The sequence below is a fragment of the Microtus oregoni genome, unplaced genomic scaffold (genome assembly GCF_018167655.1).
Source record: "Microtus oregoni isolate MIOR12 unplaced genomic scaffold, Mior012 000008F_ref0000371, whole genome shotgun sequence".
NCBI lineage: Eukaryota > Metazoa > Chordata > Mammalia > Rodentia > Cricetidae > Microtus > Microtus oregoni.
In genome coordinates this window covers 48,473,891-48,499,907 of record NW_024543067.1, presented here as the reverse complement: position 1 = coordinate 48,499,907, position 26,017 = coordinate 48,473,891, and the positions used below count along the sequence as shown (strand labels likewise).

General features: G+C 39.5%; 1 protein-coding gene and 1 pseudogene across 2 annotated transcripts in view; one reads left to right on the top strand and one right to left on the bottom strand.

The window, feature by feature from the left end:
* Positions 1-26,017, bottom strand: part of Arhgap32 (Rho GTPase activating protein 32) — a 233,797-nt gene that overhangs the window by 89,011 nt on the left and 118,769 nt on the right. For both annotated transcript variants that reach the window (XM_041657642.1, XM_041657643.1), the window contains 4 exons: positions 22,360-22,446; positions 5,398-5,535; positions 1,394-1,486; positions 26-148 (listed from right to left, as the gene is read on the bottom strand). In XM_041657642.1, the coding sequence (XP_041513576.1) occupies positions 26-148; positions 1,394-1,486; positions 5,398-5,535; positions 22,360-22,446 (441 nt within the window). The remainder of the gene's footprint in view (positions 1-25; positions 149-1,393; positions 1,487-5,397; positions 5,536-22,359; positions 22,447-26,017) is intronic.
* Positions 15,833-21,335, top strand: LOC121451643 (annotated as a pseudogene).

Below are 26,017 nucleotides of genomic sequence, written 5' to 3'. Positions count from 1 at the left end.
CAATTAGCACTTTCTAATCATTTACCTCTAAGGTCAGTTCATCAGGGGCCCGAGCAGTATATCGCTTGATGACATGGGCAGCACCGACAGCAGGAGTGTTGATGGACGACTCCTCGTGAACTAGGAGATGGTTCCCCTTATTGTCAATCTACAATGAAAATCAAGTACCATGAAATGTCTAAAGTCATGGGACTTGTCCACCCATAAACAGAGATTCAATTTAGAGAGACAATAAGCCCCAAAAGTCTTTTTTTTTTCTTCTTTTTAAATCTCTCATTTATAAGGGCCAGCAAGACAGCTCAGCAGGTCAACACACGTGCCAACAAGTCTGAGCAGGTTAGGTTTGAGCCCTTTGAACCCACATGTTGGGAGGGGAGAATCAACTTCTCCAAGTTGGCTTCTGATTTCCACACATGTTCTGTGCCACGTGTATGTTCCACCCCACAAATATAACAAAAAAAAAATCTTTAAAATCCTATCACTTACTAGGTAGCTAATATACAAATAGCAGTAAGTGTGCTGTGCATATAATGTATGGGATTTTATTTAATTCTCAAAATATACTGTCATTACCTTCACTTAAAGGGGAAGATGAAAAACTGGAGAAAGCCATTTAATTTAAGAAAAATTAAATTATTTTTCTAACATCATTCAACCAACAAAGGTAAAGTCATAGTTTTAGTGCAAGCAGGCTTGGCTTAGGGTTCCATATCCCTCTTTTCTTATAGTATCTCAATTTTTACTGGGAGGAAAGAATATATAATTCTACATGTACAAATTAACAGTTAATATCTTAAGACACTCTTAAATTGGGACCTCTAAAAGATTAATTGCCCATAAATAACAAAAATATTTTCAATTCTTAAAGAAATGAAAAGCAAATAGCTTACAAAACATCCATTAACGTAATACTGTATAACAAGATAGTTCTTTTACAAACAGATTTATAAGTTATTAATTTTATCTAAAATCTGTATTAAATATTTTATAAATAGGCTTATAAAATATATTAAAATGATTTTCTAATTAAAGAGAAAGATTTAATATCAGAATATCAGCTACTATATTGGGGAGATGGCTCAGCATTTAAGAGCACTGACTGCTCTTAAATTATCTCCCAGCACACATATGATGGTTCGTATCATTTGAAACTTCAGTTTGAAGGCATCTGAAGCCCCCCTCTGGCTATTTGGGGTAGCAGGCACACACAGCACACATGCAGACATGCAGATACATTAAAATTAAAATTAAAAACATCAGGTATCAATTCTCCTAGAAGATAAGAACATACTTTATTTCTTTATTTATTAAACTCATCAACTATTAGATTTCAATAAAGTCCTTAAGTAAATCATTTTAGAATAAGCTTTCACCAAGATGATTAGACAGATACCTCCATCCAGGTAAGGGCAGGCCCACAGTTGATCTTGTTGCCAGCAATAGTTGAGAGGCGTGACAGGTAAGCCATAAGCATCTGAGTAACTGACTGAAAAGAAAGAGTCACTGTAACTCATAGGAAAGAGCAACTCTCTACTTTTTATAAAAAGGTTATTTTTAGGAGGAAAAAAAACCCCTACAGATCTTTGGGCATTTAATAATAACATTGGGTGGGCATGGTGGCACACACCTTTAATCCCAGCACCCAGGAACATGGTGATCTCTGTGAGGCCAGCTGGAGCTGCAGAGAGACCCCCTATCTCAAACACCTAAAAAAAATAATAGCTATAGAGAATTGTTCACTGAAGTTACAGAAGACTATCACTGAAACAATGGTATTTTTTAAAGAATAATTCAGCCACTTTCTATTGTGGGGTATTTAGTTTCTAACACCTTATCATCAAGGGCCGTGCTGTAGAGGTTCTGATTTTATGACCTTTTTTTTTTTCTATTTTTGTATTGAAAATACACAGGGTATTTATTAGAAGGTACACGTCTGTGGCTTTTCTGCCTATCTTTCCCTATATTCCTCTATGCTTTCCATGGCTGTAATCTCCCATGCATATAGCTGTATACAGGCAGCCATATCATGTGATCCTACACCATGGTACAGCTCAGTGCTCTGGAACATGATAATCCGAGGCAGAAGGATGACACAGAACTTACATCTGTACATCTATCCATTACAGGATAGCTAAACACTTTCTGATTGGATCTGTTGTCTTCTCCACAGAAGGGAATTTCATGTATGGTACAATAATCCTGTGTCAAAAGCCTACACAAGGTCTAGAAAATCACAGACCCTAAGATACTGCATGTTACTGTTATTTTGCCAAATAGTTATGATGTCTGTCAAACTGCCTTCTAAATATTCGTAGGAATACCTATAGATGGGGGCAGTGCTCTTAACATGGGCTAGAGAATCCGCACCCAACCCCCTGCCATGGGCAGCAGTCAAAGTAGACAGTGGTCAAAGTGATAAGATCTTCCAGATATGAAATGGCTATTGCACTGTGCTTACTTACACAGACCTATGCAAGATCAAACTATCTAAAATCCCAGCAAAGATGGGGACGACAATGTTCAGGCCCCACTCTTACTGAGGAGCTACTGGCAGTTGACAAATTGAGGGGAAGGGGAGGGAATTATTCTGCTTGGAGAGTATGGTCACTGGTAAGTTTCCAAAGCTTCAATGGATGGCCACACCCCATGTACACCACTAACTAGACTTAGTAGGTTATCAAAAGGCACGGAGGGGCATGTTTTAGAGGGTACAGGGAAGGTAGACGGGGAAATAAAGGGATGTATTTATTCCACTGTATCCATGCATGAAATTCTCAAATTTTAAAAATTTAGATAACGCTGTCAAAAACAAAACTACAACCAAGAGGACCAAATTCCACCTTAGGAGGCAGCAGAACTTGTCAAGGGTCATCTATGTGGTGCTAGTTTTGCAAGCATGGAAGATGCAAGACTGAGGAATTCACAGTCTGGCCACAGCTCCTGAGAGCCATGAAGCTAAACAAGTGGCAGGGTCAGATTCCCTGCAAGGAAGAAGAGGGCTACTGTGTGAAGCTATGAAAGTGAAACCTGCTGAGAGGCCAGGACCACGGGATGCCCACTGAAGAAAGCTGCACACATGAAGAAGTGTCAGTCCTAGAGAAAGGATATGCCTGCTGTAGGCAGCACAGTTAGACGGGTGTGGCTGCCAAATTCCTTTATAACTAAGATGACCCCATTATCAATACCAAATGATAGATATTGAGCTATTTGGTATTTTCCCTGATGGATTTTAGTCTCACTTTGGTCAAATCTTTCTTTGCTCTGCCTTGTTCGTCCCCATTGGAATGGGAATGTTTACTCAATGACATTATATTTTAGAATTATATCAATTTGATTTTTGATTTTGCAGGGTGTCACACTTAAGAGAATGCCTTGAGTCTCAGAAAAAAAATAAAACTGGGTGTTAGAAGTGTTGGTATTGTCAAAGACCATGGGGACTTCTGAAGTTGGACCAAATGCATCCTACACTGAGAGATGGCCACGAAACGGGCAAAGGGCAGAATGTTGCTGCTTGAATGTAAACTGTCTCCCATATTCTAATGTGTTTCAGAACTGGCTTCCCAGATGGTGGTGCTGTCTAGAAGGTAGTAGAACCTTCAGTAGGTAAAGCCCGTTGGATGAAACAGGTCACTGGAACAGCCTTGATGTGGGATTTCCCTCTGCATGCTGTGGATATATTTTACAATCATTGATTAATAAAAGGATCTGCTTCGGCCTATAGTCAGTCTGGAAGAGATATAGTGAGAGAGTAGGCAAAGTCAGGGAGAAGCCATGTAGCCGCCACAGGAAACTGTGCTGGATGCCGGACAGAATCTTATCTGTAGGCCACAACCACGTGGCAATACAAAGATGAATAGAAATGGGTTAATTTAAGATATAAAAACTAGGCTGGGCGGTGGTGGCGCGCGCCTTTAATCCCAGCAGAGGCAGGCGGATCTCTGGAGTTCAAGGTCAGCCTGGTCTACCAGAGGTAGTTCCAGGACAGGAACCAAAAGCTACAGAGAAACCCTGTCTCGAAAAACAAAACAAAAAACAACAACAACAAAAAGATATAAAAACTAGCCAACAAAAAGTGTGAGCTAACAGGTCAAGCAGTGCTGTAATAATACAGTTTTGTGTGATTATTTCGGGTCTGGGTAGCCAGGAAACAAACAAGCAACCTCTGTGTATAAAGCCTTAAGGAGTTATAACCCATATCTACTTCCTGTCTCCCTCTGCAAGGAATGTGACCAGTCAGCCTCATACTCCTGCCACCATGATGTTCCTGCCAGCTGCCATGGTTTCTGCGACATGACAAACTATCTCTTTGAGAGGGGAAGCCAAAGTAAATCCTTTCTCCCTTAAGTTACTTCTGCTAGAGTGTTTTGTGACAGCAACGTAACAGTAACTAAGACAGTTGTCTGGTAGAATTTTAAGGTGCCTCCCTGAAATTGAAAACATTGTTTTCTTTAGCTCTACAAAGTTTTTCAGATTAATATTTATTTATTCCCTTACACCTGCTCTCCTCTATAACTCTAAGGAGTAAGCACTACTCTGTACCTATTCTCCACAAGTTCAAATGTCTTCGCACAATGTTTTAAACCCTGGCCTTTTCAGTAGCTATATGCTTATAATGTGGTATACAGCTCACTAATTCTCTGTAGCTGTCTCTTTATTATGTTGTCCAGTTATCTAGATCTGCTATTATTGATGTACATGATATTTCATTTTCAAGATTTGATTATTCTACTTTACAAAAATATGCTCTCATTTCAAGGACATATTCTCCCCCAGAAGTGATAATCTTACTTCCAAATGCCTTCTGCAATGTCCTCAGCTACTATTTACTCAGTGTTTGTGTGTAAGACTCCTACTCATCCTATTCTACAATCATTCTATACAAGGGCTGGGGCTGTATTTTGTTTTCCCACAAAATGTATATCATTTATTTTCAAATATTACTCACAATTTTTATTCCAATTATACTTTTTTATTATTGGCATGATAAAGAATTTCTTCTTTATACATACGGTTAAATTTTTACGTTTTTAGGAATTTTGCAAAAGTGAAAATGAATGTATAGACACAGCCTGCCATCAAAGCAGACCCAAAAGCATTGCTTCATTATGAATTTCATTAGCAATTTAACTCTTTTCATATCTTTGGCTTTCATATTTTCATGTTCCTTAAAAGAATGATCTGCTAAACATATTGACTACTATTAACATTACCATCATTACAAGGTTTTCCCACCCTCATAAAATATCCACTGATGCTTGCTTATTTCTGAATATCCTAGTAAGTCGCTCTTCTGAAATAAGCAATCCTAGGAATCCTAGGCACTTTTGTATTCCACAGTGACAAAAATGTTGACTGACTCCTATGTGTTATTATTTCTGTGGGTTTCTAAATGATTACCTCAGGACTGTCCTTCAGGATGTCAGACCGGGGAAGCTCTGAGAGTTGGGAGAATCGGCGGTCATAAATGCAGAGATGAAGATGTTTATCAAGTACCCGGAAATCTTCATAACTTCTTTTAACAATCCAACTTTTGCCCTATGAGTAAAGAACAAAATTCCAATAAGTTCATTTTTTCTTCAAAATGCTTAAGATCAGGCCTTTATTCTCTAATGGTATCTTATCCATGAAATTTTGTGTTTCCAAATAAGAAGCTTCTATTAACTTAATGATGACAAGAAGTTTTGCTTGAAACACTCCAGTGAATCATATTATGGAAAGGTCAATACTTATTCAAGTAAGATGAACCCTCCATTGTCCTCTCCCTACCACTCTCCAACGTCTACTGCTACTCACTGAAAATAACTGCTGGGGTAAGATAGCATGTGACTCCGTCTACAGAAAAAACAACTGTTTAACTAAGCAATAAGTTATTTCCTAAAATCAAAGAAAAATAAAAAATTAATTTATTGTTTAGTTAGTATGGTAAAGGAAGCAGGAGCTCCTTGAAGAATAAGAGAAAGAAAAACAGAAAGCAGCATTTGGGAGGGTCAGTGTCCATGTGTATATGTGGGCTGGTTAGTGCCCATCCCCAATGTGGAAGGGTAAACTGACCACATCTCCCCTGCAGTACCTTCTTCCCTCTCCTTTCTCATATTTCTCACTAGCATAGTGGTTCTCATTAATGACTAGTAATTCGAAGCATCCAATCAGAAAGTATGTCACCATTATGTTGGATATTAAAGAAAAAAGACTAGAAAACTAGAAATCCTGTTATGTTATCATCAACACTAGCCTAGAAAAAAAAACCTAAAATCAAAATTACTAAACACTTCTGACGAGGCATTAAATACAGAAGATACAAAGAATTCAACTTAATTTCAGGATAATAATAATAAGATTTCAAATGGGCAGTAGACTTAAATAAAAAGTTCTCAAAACAAGTTTTATGGATACATGAAAAAATGTCAGTATCATTAATTGTGAGTGAAATGAAATTTAAATCTACAAAGAGGCATTGGCCCACTCGGGTTAGACAGACAACAAAAGGAGCTGGTCAAACCCACACACCAAGAAATACACAATTTGAGTTAAGTGAATATATTTAAGCTATTTTAATATATTTCAAAAACAGCAACTAACACTAATGAGTTCACCGATAAATTTTACCAAACGCCTAAGGCAGAAATTATACCACATTTCTAGAATCTATTTCAGAAAACAAAAGAGAGGACACTTCTTAAACCAGCCTGTGAGACAAACATTAGCTTACTTGCAAAACTACACAAAAGCTTGTTACCCGAAAAACACACAGAATTCCTAAAAAAAGAAAAGGAATAGACTAATTTTAAAAGGAATTAACAAATACCTCACCAAAAAGATTAATATAAGAAATAATAAATAAGCATGTGAGAAATTGCCTAATATCCTATATTATTATAGGACTGAAAATTCAAAAAAAGGCCTTTATAGGGATGGTCCCAATCCAAAGTTCTAGCAATACTGAACACAGGCAAAGCACAGAGCAGCAGGGATGCTCATTCACCACTGTGAAGAATACAAAATGGATCAGTCAATTTGGAAGAAATTCGGCATTTTCTCAAAAAACTACATATACTCTTACCATGTAACCCAGCTTCATACCTTGAGTTCACACACATATAAACTGAAAACTAGTGTCATATAAATTCCATCAAGGGGATGTTCACAGCAACTTTACTTATAGATATCCAAACCTGCAAGCATCCAAAAGGGCCTTCAGCTGTGAACGCACAGAAAGTGGTGCAGGCACCTGAAGGAACAGTATTTAGAGCTAAGCAGAAATGAACACTCAGCCACAAAAGATATAGAGGAAGCTCCCCAGACACACAAGAAATGACAATATTTAATCAATATATGCAAATTCCTTCCAATTATCTTTATGGGATTCAATGAATCATAACTTCTTTACATTAAAAAAATTGTTTTTATGTATGGGTATTTTGCCTGCATAAATGTCAAGTGCACCACCTGAGTATCTGGTAGGTACTATGGAAACCAGAAGGGAGCATCAAATTCATCTGTAATTGAAGTTATACATGAGTCAGTAGGTAGTGAGTACTGGAAACTCAACCCAGGTGCTCTGAAAAGCAACCCATGCTGTTAACCCTCTCCAGGCCCAAATCATAACATAATTTTAAACACTAAGCCATCTACTGTGTGAAAAAAATATTTCCATAAGATATACACCAGTTTTTAGTTACCAAAATACTTACATTTGCATTTTCTAGAATAAACGCAAATTGTTAATGTGTCAAATATAAAGACACATATCTCCTTTAACATGGAAAAATTTTAAAGGCTTATTAGCAAGTGAAAACATGTAAAAAAGAACCAATTCTGACATTCTCATTCCAGGGATGGTAAACTATGGAAACAATGCAAAAGTAATGTTTGTGAAGGGTTTGTGGAAGGAAGGTAATTAATTACACATGATTTTGGGACGGTATTAGTATTTTTTTTTTTTACAATACTAGAATGATGGATGTCATTAAATTTTCAGCCAAGTCCATGCTATGTTGTGCCCAAAGAGTATGGGCCAGTGTAGACTGTGGGCTTCAAGTGACAATGATAACTCTCTATAGATTCATCAGCTCTTAAGTGCACGACTGTGGACATATGTTTGACTGTCTCTTAAAAATTTCCTGTGTAAACAAAAGATGGCTCTCCTGCACAGTTTCATTTATGAAATCAGAGCAATATGAAAATCTCCTAATGTGTTCAAATTTACTGGACAAAATTTTTCAACTAAAGGAGCTATATGATGAGCAGTCATGAAACAAGAAAGTCAAACTAAGACTTTGTTTTTCAATATTCTTAATCTGAGAAGTATAAATAAAACATTCTGAGAAGTATAAATAAAATGATAGCTAGAATACTTTATTTTAAAAATGTTATAAAGGAACAATGCAAAATCCTTCATTGTACTTATAATTTTAATTTTCTACCAATTTTTATTTTAATTATCACTAACACATAATTATTATCATTCAATAATATCAAAAATTAGTAAGTCTAGCAAGTCTGAAAAAAAAGGAAGTATTTGCTATCCTTCCTGAGAACAATCATTGCCCATGTTTTTGTAATTATTTTGTTTGAGAAAAGTTAATCTGAAAAATGACAGTTGCTTCATAATTTATATTATAAAGTTCAGTAAAAAAAAAAAGAAAGAAACACAACCTAAATCTTAGGCTGGACGATGCTCAATACAGAATCTGACACAACTGCTCAGTACCTGTGAGCAACAGTTTACTCCTCTGTGAAATGGGTAAGAACATCGCCATCTTCCATAACTGCACAAAGTTTAAACTGCCTACAGCTTTGCTCACACACAGATGCTCTCCAAATGTTAATAGTCTATCCACTGTGGTAGTAACAGCGTTTGCTAATGAGAGGAGATAGGTAATACAAGGAATGCTTTTCTGCCGTGGAATGTCAAGCATGGGAACACCAGAGTGCAGGAGATATTTTGAGACAGGAAGCCTTCCCTTGAAACCAGCTGTCAGCTCCACTACCATGATAAAAAGGAACCCTGAGATTATTGCAATGTTTCTATTTTATCTTCTGAAAAGATAAACTAATGAATCTAGATGAATTGTAGTTATAGTGAAAGAATAGTTAGGATCTTTAAATAAGTATTGTTGTCTTTGGGGCTGGAGAGATGGCTCAGCAGTTAGAGTGCTTACTGCTCCTCCACATGACTGGGATTTGGTTCCCATCATCTACATCACAGCTGTGAACTGCCTGTAACTCAGGTTTCAGGAGATACCATATACTCTGACCTTTGTGTGAATGTGTGTGCATGTTTACACATAAATCATGTCGGCACACACACATACACATTAAAAAAAATTGGAAAAGGGTTGTTAGTATCATCTACTCTAAAACAATAGGATAAAATAGTACTTATTAAATAATAATACTCTTCTACCAAGAAAACTATATTTTGAAAGAAATCAAAAAGGAATTTTCAGCTGACACGTTAGAATAAATATGTTTAAATTTGTAACTTTAAACTGAAACTGAGAAACCATCACACTAACTTCCAAAGTGTCTGTACAAGTTTGCACTCCCACCAGCAATGGAGGAGAGTTTCCCTTGCTCTGAATTCTCTGTAGCATTAACAGTCACTTGTGTTTTTGATCTTAGCCACTCTGACAGGTGTAAGATGGAATCTCGGGATCTTTTTGATTTGCATTTCCCTGATGGCCATTTGAGATTCTTCTGTTGAGAATTCTGTTTAGATCTGTACCCCATTTTTCAAATTGGATTATTTGGTTTGTTGATATCTATTTTCTTGAATTCTTTATATATTTTGGAAATTAGTCCTCTGTCAGATAGGAAGTTGGTGAAGCATTTTCCCAATTCTGTAGGCAGCTGTTTTGTCCTTGACGGTGTCCTCAGTTTTACAGAAACTTTTCAATTTCATGAGGTTCCATTTATTTTCAATTTTTGGTGCCTGTGCTACTGGTTTTCTTTTCATCAAGTTTTCTCCCGTTCCAAGGAATTCAAGATAATTTTCCACTTTCTCTTCTATCAGGTTCAGTGTAACTGGATTTAGGTTGAGGTCTTTGATCCACTTGGACTTGAGTTTTACACAGGGTGAGAGATATGGCCACTTTGGAAATCAGTGTGGTGGCTTCTCCGAAAAGTAGGAATCAATCTACCATAAAACCCAGCGATACCACTCTCAGGCAGATACCCAAAGGGTGGTCAATCATACCACAAGGACATTTGCTCAACTATATTCAAAGCAGTTTTATTTTTAATAGTCAGAACTTGGAAACAACCTCGAAGTCCCTCAACTGAGGAAAGGGTAAAGAAAATGTGGTACATTACACAATGGAGCAGTGTTAAAAACAAGGTTTTAACAAGTTGTTAAAAACAAGGACCCCAGGAAATTTGAAGGGAAATGGATGGAACTAGATGAGTGAGGTAACTCAGACTGGGAAAGATAAACATGATATGTACTCACTCATAAGTGGATATTAGCTGTAAAATAAAGGCTAACTATGCTATAATCCATAGACCCAGAGAGACTAGGTAACATGGAGGATTCATGGGGGAACTTCTGGATCTCCCTGGAAAGGGAAATAGAAGAGATTTTGCGAGTAAACCAAGGACGGGTGGGTGGGAATGGGAACATGGGCAGTCAGGTTGTGGGTCGAGGGGGATAGTACTGAGATTACTAGAAAGGGTCAGGGGCATATTTCAGGGTCAGATAAAAACCTGGCACAAGGAATCTTCCAGGAATTTACAAGGATGATCCCAACTAAGACTCCTGGCAATAACGGGTATGTAACCTGAACTGGCCATCTCCTGTAACCAGATTGGTGCCTAGCCCAGTTGTCATCAGAGAGGCTTCATCCAGCAACTGATAGAAACAGATGCAGAGAGTCACAGCCACACAATAGGCAGAGTTCAGGGAATCTTGTAGAAAGGCGAAGAAAGGACTGTAGGAGCCAGAGGAGTCTAGGACACCACAAGAAAACTCACAGAATCAACTAAGCTGGGCTCATATGGGCTCAAAGAGACTGAATCTACAACCAGGGTGCCTGCAAGGGACTGACCTAGGCACTCTGCAAATATTTAAGAGTTGTGTAGACCTCCTAACAGTGGGAGCAGGGGCTGTCTCTGACTCTTTTACTGGCTTTTGGGACCTTACTTCTCTTAGTGAGTTGCTTTGCCCAGTCTTAACACTTGTGGAGGTACTTAGTCTTCCTGCAACTTGATACAACATGTTTTGCTGACACTCATGGGAGACCTGCCCTTTCCTGAACAGAAACCAAGGGGGAGTGGACTGGGGAATGGGAACAGAGTGGGAAGGGAGACTGCGGTGGAGGGGGAAGTGCAGTCAGGATATAAATTAAATAAATAAATATATTTATTTTTTTTTTAAAAAAAACTAGTTCTGATTTGCTAAAGAATGTAACAGTAGGGATGGAGAGATGGCTCAGCGGTTAAGAGCATTGCCTGATTTTCCAAATGTCCTGAGTTCAATTCCCAGCAACCACACGGTGGCTCACAACCATCTATAATGAGGTCTGGTGCCCTCTTCTGGCCTGCAGGCATACATGTAGACAAAATATTGTATACATAATAAATACATATTTTTAAAAAAGAATGTAACAGTGAAAAAATGCTTTTAACACTAAATACCATTGACATGATGCTCATAAATGCTTCACCCCATGAATGGAACTGTCTATAATTGATATCTGTGCTTACTGAATTTTAAAACTTACTCAATTTTCAACACAGAAGACAAGAAAGTTTTCTTCATATTTTCTGTATATTTCTAAATTTCCCAGGATTCATACTCATTCCACAAATTTTTAAATAAACATTTTTTTTCTTTAAAAACAGAAGAAATATACACAGAAAAAAAGGAACATCATTTTCAGAAGATATTCCACCTACAGCAATAAATAAGACACAAAGAAAACAATATTTTTCTTCTAGAGTAGCTGATGTGCTTGCTCACAAAGGTTAGGACAGAATGAAGAGAGCAGAATGGAAATATCAGAGGCACAAATTAATTAAGAGAACTTTAGATGATGTTAATAAGAGGAAATGAGGACTGGGAGGATCAATGACCTCTAGGATCAAAATATTTGGAAGTACTTTTCCTATGGTTAATTCTCGGCAGACTTACATTGAAGAGACAAGACTAAAGTCATTTTAAACTCAGGACCCATTTTGTGAAAATCTAACCTAACAGGCACCCCATCCCATGTACCTGGAAATTCCGAGAAAAGCCACAAACGCCCCAAAAACTGCCTGGCTGCCTAGAAACCTGAGAACAGCCAATCAGAAGTTAAACAAACAAGTTTTTACAACTACCAGGTGTTTCTGTGGAAAGTTACAAAAATCACCTCTTGACAGAGAGCCAACTGAAATATAAGCACAATCCCCACCCAATCTGGTAATGCCAAGGCATGTAACTCCCTGCTTGCAGTTTTCCTTTTAAAGACCCCTTGCACTGTGAGCTATGGGCCTTCCTCCCTCATCCGCTGGGTTGGTGTGTAGGATAAAGTCCCTGCTTGCAAGCTTGTAAAAATAAAGAAATTTTGTGTGAGTGCATCTGTAAGTTGGCTCTATGGTGGTCTTGTTGGGGGTCTCACAACTCAGGCATAATATTTGGGGGCTCGTCTGGGATTCCTGGATCCTGTGCAACCCCTGGACCCCTGACACCAAAGGTTTCAGACAGACCAGTGAGTTCCTATTTGTATCTGTCAATTATCTGTCTTTCTCGTCATTTACTTTCAGTTTGTCTTTTACATCTCTGACTGATTTTGAGACATGGAATCCTCCAAAAATCCAGTTTTTCTGAAACAGCCCAGGTAACCTAGGTGGATGTGCTTGAAGGTTCTGGTTGCAAGGATCTGGGAGACACCCCAAGGCCTGACAGGAGCGGGGGAACAGGCAACTCTGCCAGGGGACAGAGTGCCCCCAAAAAGTACATGGTCTTTGGTGTTTTAGAGTCCCTGAACTCCAGAAGAAGGGAATCCAGGGCTCATAGAGACCATAGACCTCTGACTTTGTTTTCAAGGTATTTTCCTCTCATTGGGCCCTTGTGTGTGTGTTGTTCTTTGTATCTCTGTTTTATTTAGACAATTGACCTGACGCTGACTGCTAACATGGGACTAACTCTTCTACCTTAGAGCTTTGCCCTGCACACTGGGGTGATGTCAAGGCAACTGCACATAACAACAACATAGAAATTAGAAAAGAAAAATTTAATATCTTTTGTAGCTTAGAGTGGCCCTCTTTCAATGTTGAATGGCCAACAGAGGGATCTTTTAATGCCGGCCTTATAGGTGCAGTAGAGAACATCATTTACCAATCGAGGACTGGCCACCCAGATCAGATTCTCTATATAGTCACCTGGCAGTGACTGATAGAAAACCCTCCACCATGGGTTAAAACATTTTTCTGCCTCAACAGGTTAAGGTTCTGGCTGCTGGGGGAAAAACCCAGAGGCCTTGTCTCTGCCCAAATCCTAAAAGGGGAGATCGAATGAGGAGGATATCTTTCTTCAACCCTATACACCTCCCCTGGGGGCCCCCCCGAGGCTGATAATAACAATGCTGCGGAAGTTCCTCTAGAGAATCAGGCAGTAGGTAGAAGCCCAGCAGAGGCTACCTGCAGCAAGCAGAGAAGTACTCTCCAACCTCAGGGCCATGTGGTTCAACCACTGAGGTCAACTGGGCTGCCGAATGAGGATGGAAACCAACAGTATCATTACTGGCCTTTTACCACTAGTGCTCTGTACAACTGGTGTTTGCAAAATGCCCCCTTCTTTGAGAATCCCTGTGACCTCACTAATCACTTAGAAACTGTCCTCTTTACCCACCAACCTACTTGGGACAATAATCAGCAACTATTGCAGGTCCTTTTCACCACTGAAGAAAGAAACAGGATCATCATAGGAGCCTGCAAAGTTGTCCCCAGACCCACTGGGGAGAATATTGCAGATTCAGCCTTTATAGATGCAGAGTTCCCCACTGTCTGGCCAGAATGGGGATCATAACTCAGTAGAAGGTAAGAAGAGACTCAAAGTCTGTATCACCAGGCTCTATTGGTGGATCTCAAGGCAGATTCCAGGCAGCTGACCGATATGAGTAAGGTTTATGATGTGAGACAGGGACCTGAGGAGAGTCCCGCAGCCTTCCTGGAACGCTTGCAGGAGGCCTTCAGGCACTATATTCCCTAAGACCCAGAGACACAAAAGACAGAAATATCCTTGATCTTGGCTTTTATAAACCAAGCAGCTCCACATATAAAGAAAAAGCTCCAAAAACTAGATAGACCATGGGAAAAAAATATCAGAGATTTAATGATGGTGGCAAAGAGAGTTTTTAGTACTAGGAAATGTGCAGAGGAAAAAGAATACAAAAAAAAAAAAAGACAAGAAAAGAGCCTTGCTCACATGTTAGAGGCACAACAGGAATGCCACCACTGGGAACTGGCCAAGATTTTGGCCCCATCAAGAGAGAGAGATGGCCCACGTCAGGGAATACGACAAGCAGCTTCTGGCAATAGAGAAGGCAGAAACAAGGATCAGAAAAACCTGAGACTAGGGAGGAATCAATGTGTATACAGCAAGGAGAAAGGACACTAGGAAAAAGAATGTCCAAAGAAGCAGCAAAAGACCAAAGTCCTGCAGTTAGATGTGGACAGTGATTAGGGGAGTTGGGGTTTGGACCCCCCTCCCAGAACCCAGGATAACCCTAAAGGTGGAGGGGAAGAAAATTGACTTTCTGATAGACACTAGAGCAGAAAACTCAGTGTTCTTAAAACCAGAGGGGCCTATATCTAATAAAAAGATCTGGGTACAGGGAGTCACCAGAACCAAACCCTATTCATGGACTACCCAAAGAATGGTGGACTTAGGAACGGGATGGGTAACCTATTCTTTCCTGGTGATACTGGAATGCCCATATCCCCTTCTGGGCCGAGACTTGCTCACAAAGATGAAAGCACAAATACATTTCTCTAGTGATAGGGCTAAGCTACTCCACCATAATGGGGCGCTGGTCCAAATTTTGGTCACCAGTGCCTTGACTGAGGAACATATGCTCCAACAGAAACCTGTGAAGCCTGATCTCTCCATGCAGAACTGGCTTCAAAAGTTTCCCTTAGCATGGGCAGAGACAGGAGCCATGGGATTGGCATCCTACCGGCCCCTGGTCTATGTGGAGATCAAGCCAGGGGCAGATCCTGTAAAAGTCCGCCAATATTCCATGCCCCTCAAAGCAAGGAGGAGAATCACTTCACATGTAAGGCGACTGCTGGAACTTGGAGTCTTGAGAGCCATTCAGTGGACCTGGAACACTCCCATGCTGCCGGTAAAAAAAAAAAAGCCTCATTCCAATGATTACCGGCCAGGGAAGAACCTGAAAGAGGTAAACAAGAGGGAAGCAGATATCCATCCCACAGTGCCAAACCCTGACATCTTGCTCAGCAAGCTGACCCCTGACTGGCAGAGGTACATGGTCCTGGACTTAAAGGATGCATTCTTCAGTCTGCCACTAGTCCCCCAGTAGTCAGCCCTATTTGCCTTTGAATGGCAAGACCCAGAGATCAGAATTAGTGGCCAACTAACTGGGACCAGGCTGCCACAAGGATTCAAAAGCAGGCCCTACAGGAGGACTTGGGAGAGTATTGAGCCCAAAACCCAGACATAAGCCTGTTACAGTATGTCGATAACCTGTTGATTGCTGCTACCAACCAGGAAATGTGTCTGAAAGGGTCGGAGAATCTATTGCAGGCCCTTAGAAGCCTCTGCAAAAAAGGCCCAGATCTGCAAACAACAGGTAATGTACCTGGGGGATGAGCTCAAAGGAAGCCAGAGATGGCTCTCAGACACCCACAGGGAAACAGTACTGAAGATTCCCACCCCTGCTTCATTAAGCAGGTAAGGGAATTCCTGGGTACTGCCAGGTTCTGCCACCTCTGGATTTCAGGGTTTGCTGAACTAGCCAAGCCCCTATACCAGGTCACTAAGGGAGAACAAGATTTTACTTGAACAGAGGACAGACAGAAGACATTTGACACCCTCAAGCAGAGGTTTCCAGAAGCCCTGGCACTACAGTTGCCAGATGTGACCAAGCCCTTCTAGCTGATTGTGGAATAGAAATTCTGTTAAGGGAATAGCTAAAGGCATGCTTAAGCAGACCCTTGGGCCATAGAAAAGGCAGGTAGCTTACCTGACCAAGAAACCGCCCCATGGCCATGGGCTGGCCCCCTTGCCTTCTAACTTAACAGGCACACCCCATCCGTTATACCTGGAAATTCTGAGAAAAGCCACGAATGCCCACAAAACTGCCTGGCTGCCTAGAGACCTGAGAACAGCCAATCAGAAGTTAAACAAACAAGTTTTTACAATTATCAGGTGTTTCTGTGGAAAGTTACAAAAATTGCCTCTTCACTTAGAGCCAACTACACTGTGAGCTATGAGCCTTCCTCCCTCATCCACTGCATTAATGTGTAGAATGAAGTCCCTGCTTGCTAGCTTGTAAGAATAAAGAAACCTTCTGTGACTGCATCAGAAAGTCGGTTTGTGGTGGTCTCAATGGGTATCTCGCAACTCAGGCATTAACAACACCTTATCGGACAATTAGATATGTTTGACTGGTATCTGTTGTCTGTTGTACTTGCTTTGGGTCTATGGTAGACCATGTAAATATTTTTGTATCATGAAAGCAACACTCTTACATACAGTTGGCCTGGGATCTCTTGAGAGTTCTAGAATTTAATGTATGTACATACATATGTGTGTGTGTACGTGTGTGAGCATGTGTGCACACACACATGTAGATGAGAAAATATGCCTGCTTTTGTGCAACAAAACTTTTCCTGGGGAGACACAGCACTTATCTACTCACCCTAGTCCAAGCTACTATGACAGACTAAAGTACAGATACCACCAAAGCCCAGGTTACTGAACTGGGTGTGGGGCTTACTTACAGGAGAAGAAATGACTCAGGATAATTCTGACCCTGTATTACCACCTGCATTACTAAGGCCCACCCCAGCATGGGTAACAATTCACAAAGCTGGAAATCTGGAGCACACTTCACAGTCTACAGGCAGATGAATAGGTTGGAGGTGGTCCATTTCCAGACGCATCAGTGTGTCTATACCTCCTCCAGACAGCCAATCTGGTCTCAGAGTCTCTACAGCTTTGCTCTTTTGAGAGGTTTTAGTGTCGTCCTCTAGCTTAGCTCTGAATAATCTGAGACAGGCTCTGGCTTTTATTGTTCACACTCAGTCAGGGACAGGCCCAGTGAATCTGGTCAGTTTCAGGGACTTCTTGAAGCTATTTTGAGTATTAATCTTCCCGTTTAAAGAGATTCTCTGTAGGAAAAATGTTTCAATTTCATAAGAAAAAAAAATAACCTGCCCCCTAATGTCGTGGCAAGAAACTAGACTAACAGTCATTTAAGTGAATTTCTGAAATTTATTAACATTTGGGATATGTTTACAGTACAAATCACACCAGAAAACGATAAAGACGTTGCCAAACAAACCAGCCAACCAGCGTATACTTGGGTTCAAATCTTGGTACCTCTTTGATTTTATTACATTGTGGAAGGGTACTAACAGTCAAGTCTTGGTTGCATTACGTACAAGACAGAAACCTAACCATCTATCTCATGGTGCTGAGAATGAAACTACATAATATATGTCATATGGCTACAGGCACATAGTTCATCAAGAAATGTCAAATGAACTTTGATTCATTCTGTACAGAAGACACAGTTTACATTGCTAGACTCGTAATTTTTTTTTTTTAATTTTTCGAGACAGGGTTTCTCCATAGCTTTTTTTGGTTCCTGTCCTGGAACTAGCTCTTCTAGACCAGGCTGGCCTCGAACTCACAGAGATCCGCCTGCCTCTGCCTCCCGAGTGCTGGGATTAAAGGCGTGTGCCACCACCGCCCGGCTCAGACTCGTAATTTTAAAAGAAATAAAAACTGTAAAGAGCAGACAAAAATATATTTAAAAGAAGATAATACCCAAAGAAATTAGTGTTACAACTTCAGAAAAGGAAAAGACTTGTCAACGTATTTTACCTTTGAAGCTAATAAAACAAGATAGCATGTAAGATGACAGGTCAAAAATTTTAGAAAAATAGAAAGAACTTGGGGGCTGGAGAGATGGCTCTGTGATTAGCACTGGCTACTCTTACAAAGGATCTGGGTTCAGATTCCAGTTTCCATATGGCAGCAAGCAACCAGTTCCAGAGATCCAATGTCCTCTTCTGACCTCCAAGGCACCAGACATGCCTGTGATTCACATATACACATGCAGGCAAAATAACTCACACACATATAAAATTACTTTAGGAAGAACTTTAAGTACATATCGTTAAAATGTAGAAGTTAGCAGAGGTATAAAATGCATGAACAGCTCTTGAAACAAATTACATCAGTGTGAGTCTTTGTTTCATTCCTGTCACTGTAGTAAAATACTCTTTTTTTTTAATTTATTTATTTATTAAAGATTTCTGTCTCTTCCCAGCCACCGCCTCCCATTTCCCTCCCCCTCCTCCAATTAAGTCCCCCCCCCAGCCCGAAAAGCAATCAGGGTTCCCTGTCCTGTGGGAAGTCCAAGGAACCCCCCACCTCCATCCAGGTCTAGTAAGTTGAGCATCCAAACTGCCTAGGCTCCCACAAAGCCAGTACATGCAGTAGGATCAAAACCCAGTGCCATTCTTCTTGAGTTCTCAGTAGTCCTCATTGTCCGCTATGTTCAGAGAGTCCAGTTTTATCCCAGGCTTTTCCAGACCCAGGCCAGCTGGTCTTGGTGAGTTCCCAGTAGAACATCCCCATTGTCTCAGTGTGTGGGTGCACCCCTCACGGTCCTGAGTTCCTTGCTCGTGCTCTCTCTCCTTCTGCTCCTGATTTGGACCTTGAGAATTCAGTCCTGTGCTCCAATGTGGGTCTCTGTCTCTGTCTCCTTTCATCGCTTGCTGAAGGTTAATATTCAGGAGGATGCCTATATGTTTTTCTTTGGGTTCACCTTCTTATTTAGCTTCTCTAGGATCACTAATTATAGGCTCAATGTCCTTGGTTTATGGCTAGAAACCAAATATGAGTGAGTACATCCCATGTTCCTCTTTTTATGTCTGGCTTACCTCACTCAGGATAGTGTTTTCTATTTCCATCCATTTGTATGCAAAATTCAAGAAGTCCTTGTTTCTTACTGCTGAGTAATATTCTAATATGTATATATTCCATACTTTCTTCATCCATTCTTCCATTGAAGGGCATCTAGGTTGTTTCCAGGTTAACAAAAAGCAATTTAGGGCAGAAAGGTCTTATTGTAGCTCAAAATCCCAGGTTACAGTCCATCATATCAAGGACATCAAGGTAGCAGGCACAGCCACAGTGAAGAGTAGTGAGAGAATGAATGCATGATGCCTATTATTTAACTTAACTTTCCCACTTTCACACAGCCTAGGATCCAAAGGAAGGGAACAGTGCTGTCTACAAAGGCCTGGATCTTTCCTACATCAATTAACCTAATCAAAACAATTCCCAATAGACACGCCCACAAGGCAACCTGCTCTAGACAATCCCTCACTGAGACTCTCTCACCAGGTGACTCTAGGCTGTGTTAGGTAGACAATTAAAACTAACCATTGCAGTGTGAAATGGTGATCTTATCTTGCTAGAGACTAACTAATTTTTCAGTCTACTCTGGAATGAATATTGCAAGGAAGTAGAGGGGAAGATGGCAGTCAGAAAGCTGAACTCTTTCACAGCTCCTGCTGCTAAGACTACACATAGCTTAGGACAGCTACTTTATTACTGTGAGCCTCAGTTTCCTTGTTTGCAAAATTAAAGGGTTCAGTAGTGAGGCTATCAATTATTTTTTAAATTCTCATTTAATATAGCTTATGGCTGGCATATGTGGTGAGACTATTAAACTAAGCATTGATGCATCAGTAATTATATATAGTGAGGCAGAGAAGAGACGAATGGCATCATTATCAAGTAGTAAATTATCACTCTGGCATAATAAATACTATTAGCAACTGTTCCAAAATGTTTCAAGCAGTTTGACAGGACATTTACAATGAGGAAACTATTTAACATCTAGGTCAGCAATACATGGAAGTGCAATCATGTAACAATTATGCATTTAAAGAGTGGTTGATCAGAAGAAGAGATGCTTAGATGTATTAGGCTGCAGGGGAACAGAAAATTTGATTCCAGGTATACCAATCATATTTTATAAATAAAGAACACATGATTCTCTTCATATATTAGTAGCACTGATTTATTAGAAAAGCATCTAATATTTGCACTTAAGAAACCAACTTAGCATTTCTCTTAATATGGTCAAACCTCAAACCAGCAAGGACCTGAGATTTTTCTGATTTTGTGTTTTCTTTCCTTCTCTTTTACCAGGTCTCATCAATCACCCAATGCTAGTCATTCACTCTGTCTCACCAGCAAAATACAAGTCCTTGTTGACTTACACAAATCACCAAGATTAAATAGGGTCTGTATATGCAAATGTTCATGTCTTGCCTGTTATCAATACCTTGAAATAAGAAAGTACTTCTCTAACCAAAAATATTTTATGAACCATTACATGGAATTTAGAACTTCGTCATTTCTCTAAGAAACTGTGGTGACATTCAACAAAGCACATCTAAATTACATACAAGCTGAATTCTATTTCCAATACTATGTTTCAACACCTAAAAATAAAAGTACTTAATTAAAAAAATCATTCAAATCCAGAACTAAGAATTTACATATTCCTTATATAAGCAACAGAATTTTCTAGATTTAATAAATTTTAACTTCAAGAATACAATCACAACCCTAGTCACTGAGCCGCTGTCGAGGACTCAGCTGCCTCCCCCTCGAGCCCCCTTGCTTCCCCGACGCCCCCCCACCTCCACTCTTTCGACCCCTTTACTGATGTAAGTAAGGGTAATGACCTGCTTCCTGCTGGCACTGAGGATTATATCCATATAAGAATTCAACAGAGAAACGGCAGGAAGACCCTGTCCAAGGGATCGCTGATCACTGCGATAAAAAGAAACTAGTGAAGGCGTTTAAGAAGAAATTTGTGCAATGGTACTGTAATTGAGCATCCAGAATATGGACAAGTAATTCAGCTACAGGGTGACCAGCGCAAGAACATATGCCACTTCCTAATAGAGATTGGACTGGCTAAGGACGATCAGCTGAAGGTTCAAGGGTTTTAAGTGCTTGTGACTCTGAAGCTTAAGTGAGGATTTCCTTGCAATAAGGAGAATTTCCCTCCTGTCCCTTGTCACAAGTTTAAAAACCTTACAGCTTGTAAAATTTAACCATTTGGTCCGCTTTTAACTTGAACTAGTGTAACTCCTTCATGCAATAAACTGAAAAGAGCCAAAAAAAACAACCCACAGTCACTGTGTTTTTAAAAATACAGAAATTCTGTATCTTATTTTCTCCCCAGAACTAAAAATTACATGTCAAATAAAATCTTCCTCCCAACATTTGTTTTCCAATAACTAATTCATTAACAGGCAGAAGGCTCTTTGAGTGTAGTACAAGTGAATCTGAAATATGCTTATGCTCCATGTTTACTAGATAAAGAAATTTCTGATTTCAAATGGCATATTTTAAATCTCATTATGAGCACGTCATGATGAATACCCTCATGTTCCAATATGAGCAGTCAAGAAGCAGCAGCTAAAAACCATGCACACATCTTATTACAACTAAGCGCAGTAGTTCTCAACCTTCCTAATGGTGTGACCCTTTAAAAAGTTCCTCATACTTGGTGATTCCCCAACCATAAAATTATTTCATTGCTACTTCATAACTGTAATTTTGCTACTGTTATGAATTGTAAATATCTGATATGTAGGGTATCTGATATGAGATCCCCCCAGGATGAAAACCACTGCTATATAATAACTTGAGGAAGAGAAAAATGGCCTCTTCTCTCATGACATATGATTAAAAACTGATTTAATTTCTCAATAAATTTTGTGTTTCTTTTGTAAGAAATACTTAAGATCTTAGATGAAAACTGACCCCGCTGAACTGACAGCTTCAGCCCTAGCATTTAGAAGTGCTGATGTGAAAACCTAAGAAGCACAGTTTTAGTACTCACTATTACTCAGTACTTCAAAGTGCCAGAAACCTCCACATTGCTAAGAAGGAACACAACTGAAACCCTGATGGTGTAGTGTATGATGACACTTGTTTTTAAAAAGATACTAATGTGTTTTCTTGTAATAGTTACTCACAGCTCAATTCCATTTCAATAGAAGCATCTTTTTGCAGAGTGTAAGTCTTTAAGCACTGTGAGAGACACACTGTATTTGTAGTCACTCTAAGTAGAGGTGCGCCCTCAGAATTACCTGGCAGGCGATCTGCACGAGGTAGACCAGCTCTTTAGACTCACAGCCATTTTTCATGATTTCATTCTGCTCTTCTGACAGTGAAAGCTGTGTCACAGAAGAAAGGAACAAGCAAGTCAGGATTCACAAATAAGGATAAACTAGGCATATAGTAATACCTGGACCCTCACATCAAGTTTATGTAAGATGTGTCTTCTAGAAGTCTATAGCTTAAAGTGCAGGTAAAAGAAAAATTCAGAATTTCAAAAAGTACATTTTCATGAATTTGCTTCATTCTTTTTCTTATCTAACTAGCACAATTGCACAGAAGCATAATCAAGTTACCATAACATAATCAGTTCATCATTCCCTCTGTTTGTTTATTATGCACAAAAGCATTAAACTGTAAACTTAGAGATGCCATCACAAGTTTTAAAAATAGCCCAGACTATTGTACGGTAAACAAACTGGCTGCCCATAAAATGGTTTAACCTATAGCCATGTATAATTTCAAACTTGCCATTTGGGTCGGAACATTGGCTTTTATTTTATTTTTACTTGAATTAAGCTGACAGTATATATAAAGTTTAGGGTCTCATATGAAAAATAGATTATAACTTCTATTAAAAGAAAACAGAAAATCGGCAACATGGGGCTGATTCGTGAGCAGGAGCAACAGCTGAGAACAAATTGTCTTTAGATGAAGTGTATTTCCAAAACAGTCTGCTACAGATCTGACTACTCGCTCTATGCCATCTAGGCTAAGGATCGCCATCCATTGTGCTGCTAGCTTTGCTATTTTTCCTGTACTCTATTTGCTTTACAGATTCATGTGGTACACCTGACTCCAATTTGGAAGTGAAATTATGACTACCCCCTAAAGTAGGACTCTGTGTTCAAAAGTAACAGTAAGTGATCATGTAATAGTACTCTACCTACTTAGTGAAAGGACCTAACACTTATTCTCAAGTCACATGGCACTCAAGAAATCCTTCACAAATGTCACATGTCATTGTAGTTAATGCTGTAAACTATGCTCTGCTTAAAAAACTACATTCTCCATGTGAACAATGTCACAGGAAGTTTTTTATTAAAAATTTTCAGATATTAAGAAATTCGCATGGTTAACAATGAATAACCTAGTTTCATGGCACAAATGCAGTTTTAAAATTTTAAAGACTTAAAAATGAAAAGAAGCCTAAATAAATTCCTGAAAGAGACAAGACTTTTGCTAAGGCAGGAGACAAACAAAAGCCTGGATGCCTGGTAAGTTCCAGAGAATCAAGACTCTTCCTCCAACAGGACAAGGAGAAGTCAGCCAAACCCTGGGAGACTGTAGACTAAAGTGACAAACTGTAATTACAGCAGCAGAATTGACTGATGTCCAGCCATCAGCTGCTTCCCAAGTCTGAACCAAGACACATTAAAGACTAAGGAAAAGCAGCAGCTGGGAACTGGCCTATGCAGAGCAGGGAGCCTCTTTAAGCAAGGACCCTACAGCCTTGAAGTACAGCATTGAAAAGACAAAAAGGGCTCAGAAACATTCCTCTAAGACCACCATGACACTCAACAGCTAAGACTGAAATGGCCCAGAAAAAGCTGAAAAGGGCCAAGGAAGACGGCCTAGTCTGTTAGAGAGTATAATGCAGCTAGTTCTCAGGGCCTGGGACGTAGAGAGCTTACTGAGTTACAAAAGTCAGGAAAGCTGTGGTGGCAGAGGGGAGGAGAAAAGAGCTGTGAAGGCAGACAGAGAGAGCAGAGGCTACACACAGAGAACTGGGGTGGTAAAGACCAGAGACTGTACCTATCCAGTCCTCACATTTCTCCAAAAAGTAACCTCTAGTCTAGATTATATCTGCAAATGGTTAAAGGAATTAATTAAAACTGCTGCCAAGAACAAGACCTCTATCTGTGGTGGCGAAATTTGGTTATTACTTTGACTGCATCTGGAATCAACTAAAGTCAAGTTTCTGTTTCCCGTGTAGGATTTTCTTGACCAGACTGTCAGAAGCAGAAAGGTACTCATGAAATGTGGGGAGCACCTTCCAGTGGCAACCCAGATACAGAGACAGGAGAAAGGTAACTCTGCTTTTTTTGCCTGCTTACCCCCACTCTTGTTGACAAATTCACCTACCCTAAAGCTACAGCATTCCTTCTCCAATAACAGAACTGACTTCTTTGGAATTCCAATGTAGACCGAAGACCAGTAACTCTCCAGGAATCCTCCAAGCCCTTAGCTCCAGACTGAGACAGCTGAGGCATCCACCCACATGGCATGAACCAGGTTCTTGGCTTCTCCAGTGTGAGACTGCCACTACTGGACAACCCAGACCAATCCTGTAAGCCAATCCAATAAATGACCCTTTAATCTGTATGTATATTCCTTCTATCAGTGGTGTTCCTTTTGAGAACACACTAATATATGAAAAAGAAGAAAGGAAGGAGCAAGGGAAGTAAGTTATCAGCAAAACTGCCCTGAAAAAGACCTCATGGCAGACACACAGACAAACAACTGCATTCATGACACTCAGAGAAAGAGCAGATGTGGAGAGTCAAAAAAAAAAAAACTCTATAAATGAAATAAAACATTGATAATATGTGTTAAACTAAAAAGAAAACAAAATCAAACTGCACAGCTAAAAAAGTATAACTGAAAAGGAAAATTTATTCGAAAGAGCCAAAGGCAGATCAGAGCAGACAGAAGAAGAGTCAGTGCACCAGAAAACAGAACACTGAAAATGATCGAATTAGAGGGATAAAGAAGAATAAGACTAAAGTACTGAAGAAAAGCAACAGACCCTAGTGGAGCACAGGAAACCATCAAATGTACGCATTGCTGTGTATGGAGTCCAAAAAAGAACAAAACAAAACAAAAAACAGGAAAAGAGAAAAAGAGAAAAAGAGGGCAATGGAATTTCAGGAAACAAATATAAAAACTTCCCCAATTTGATGAATGACGTGAATATCAAGATACACAATGAACCTATACAAACTTAAAGATGTCCACATGCAATACCAGACAAATGTCCTAAGACAAACATCTTAAAAGCATCCAGAAAGACCCCATTGGGCTACAGACAAGGAGTTCTCAAGAGGTCATCAACCATCCTCATCAGAACCTTTGGGTACCAGAAGTCAGAACACCCAAATGGCCACTCAAGGACAGTTCTGGGAGGAATCAGACATAACACATCCCGAGACACTCTTTATCCACACAAATATATATAACTGTATTTAGTTCTGAAGGACCAGGAAGAAGCTGATTCATTATGTCATCTTTTTTAAGATTTTCCTTTTTTCTCATGTGGTTCTTCTCACCCTGTAGAAAAGTCAATTTAGAACAGAACACTGTGGAAATCAGAATGGAGGTTCCTCAAGAAACTTAAAATAGAGCTAACTGCCACATGATCTAATTATACCAACCTTGTGTAAATGCCTAAAGAACTCTAAATCAAAACACAACAAAAATGTGCACATCCATATTTATAGCTTTACTATTTACAATAGCCAGTAAATGAAACCAGTCTAGATGCCTATTGATAAATGAAGAAAGTGTGGCACATATATGCAGTGGAATTTATACAGCCACTAAAAAATAAATAAACAAAAGCTAAAATCATGACATTTGCAGAAAATGGAAACTTGAAATCTTTTTTTTTTGAAACTTGAAATCTTTAGG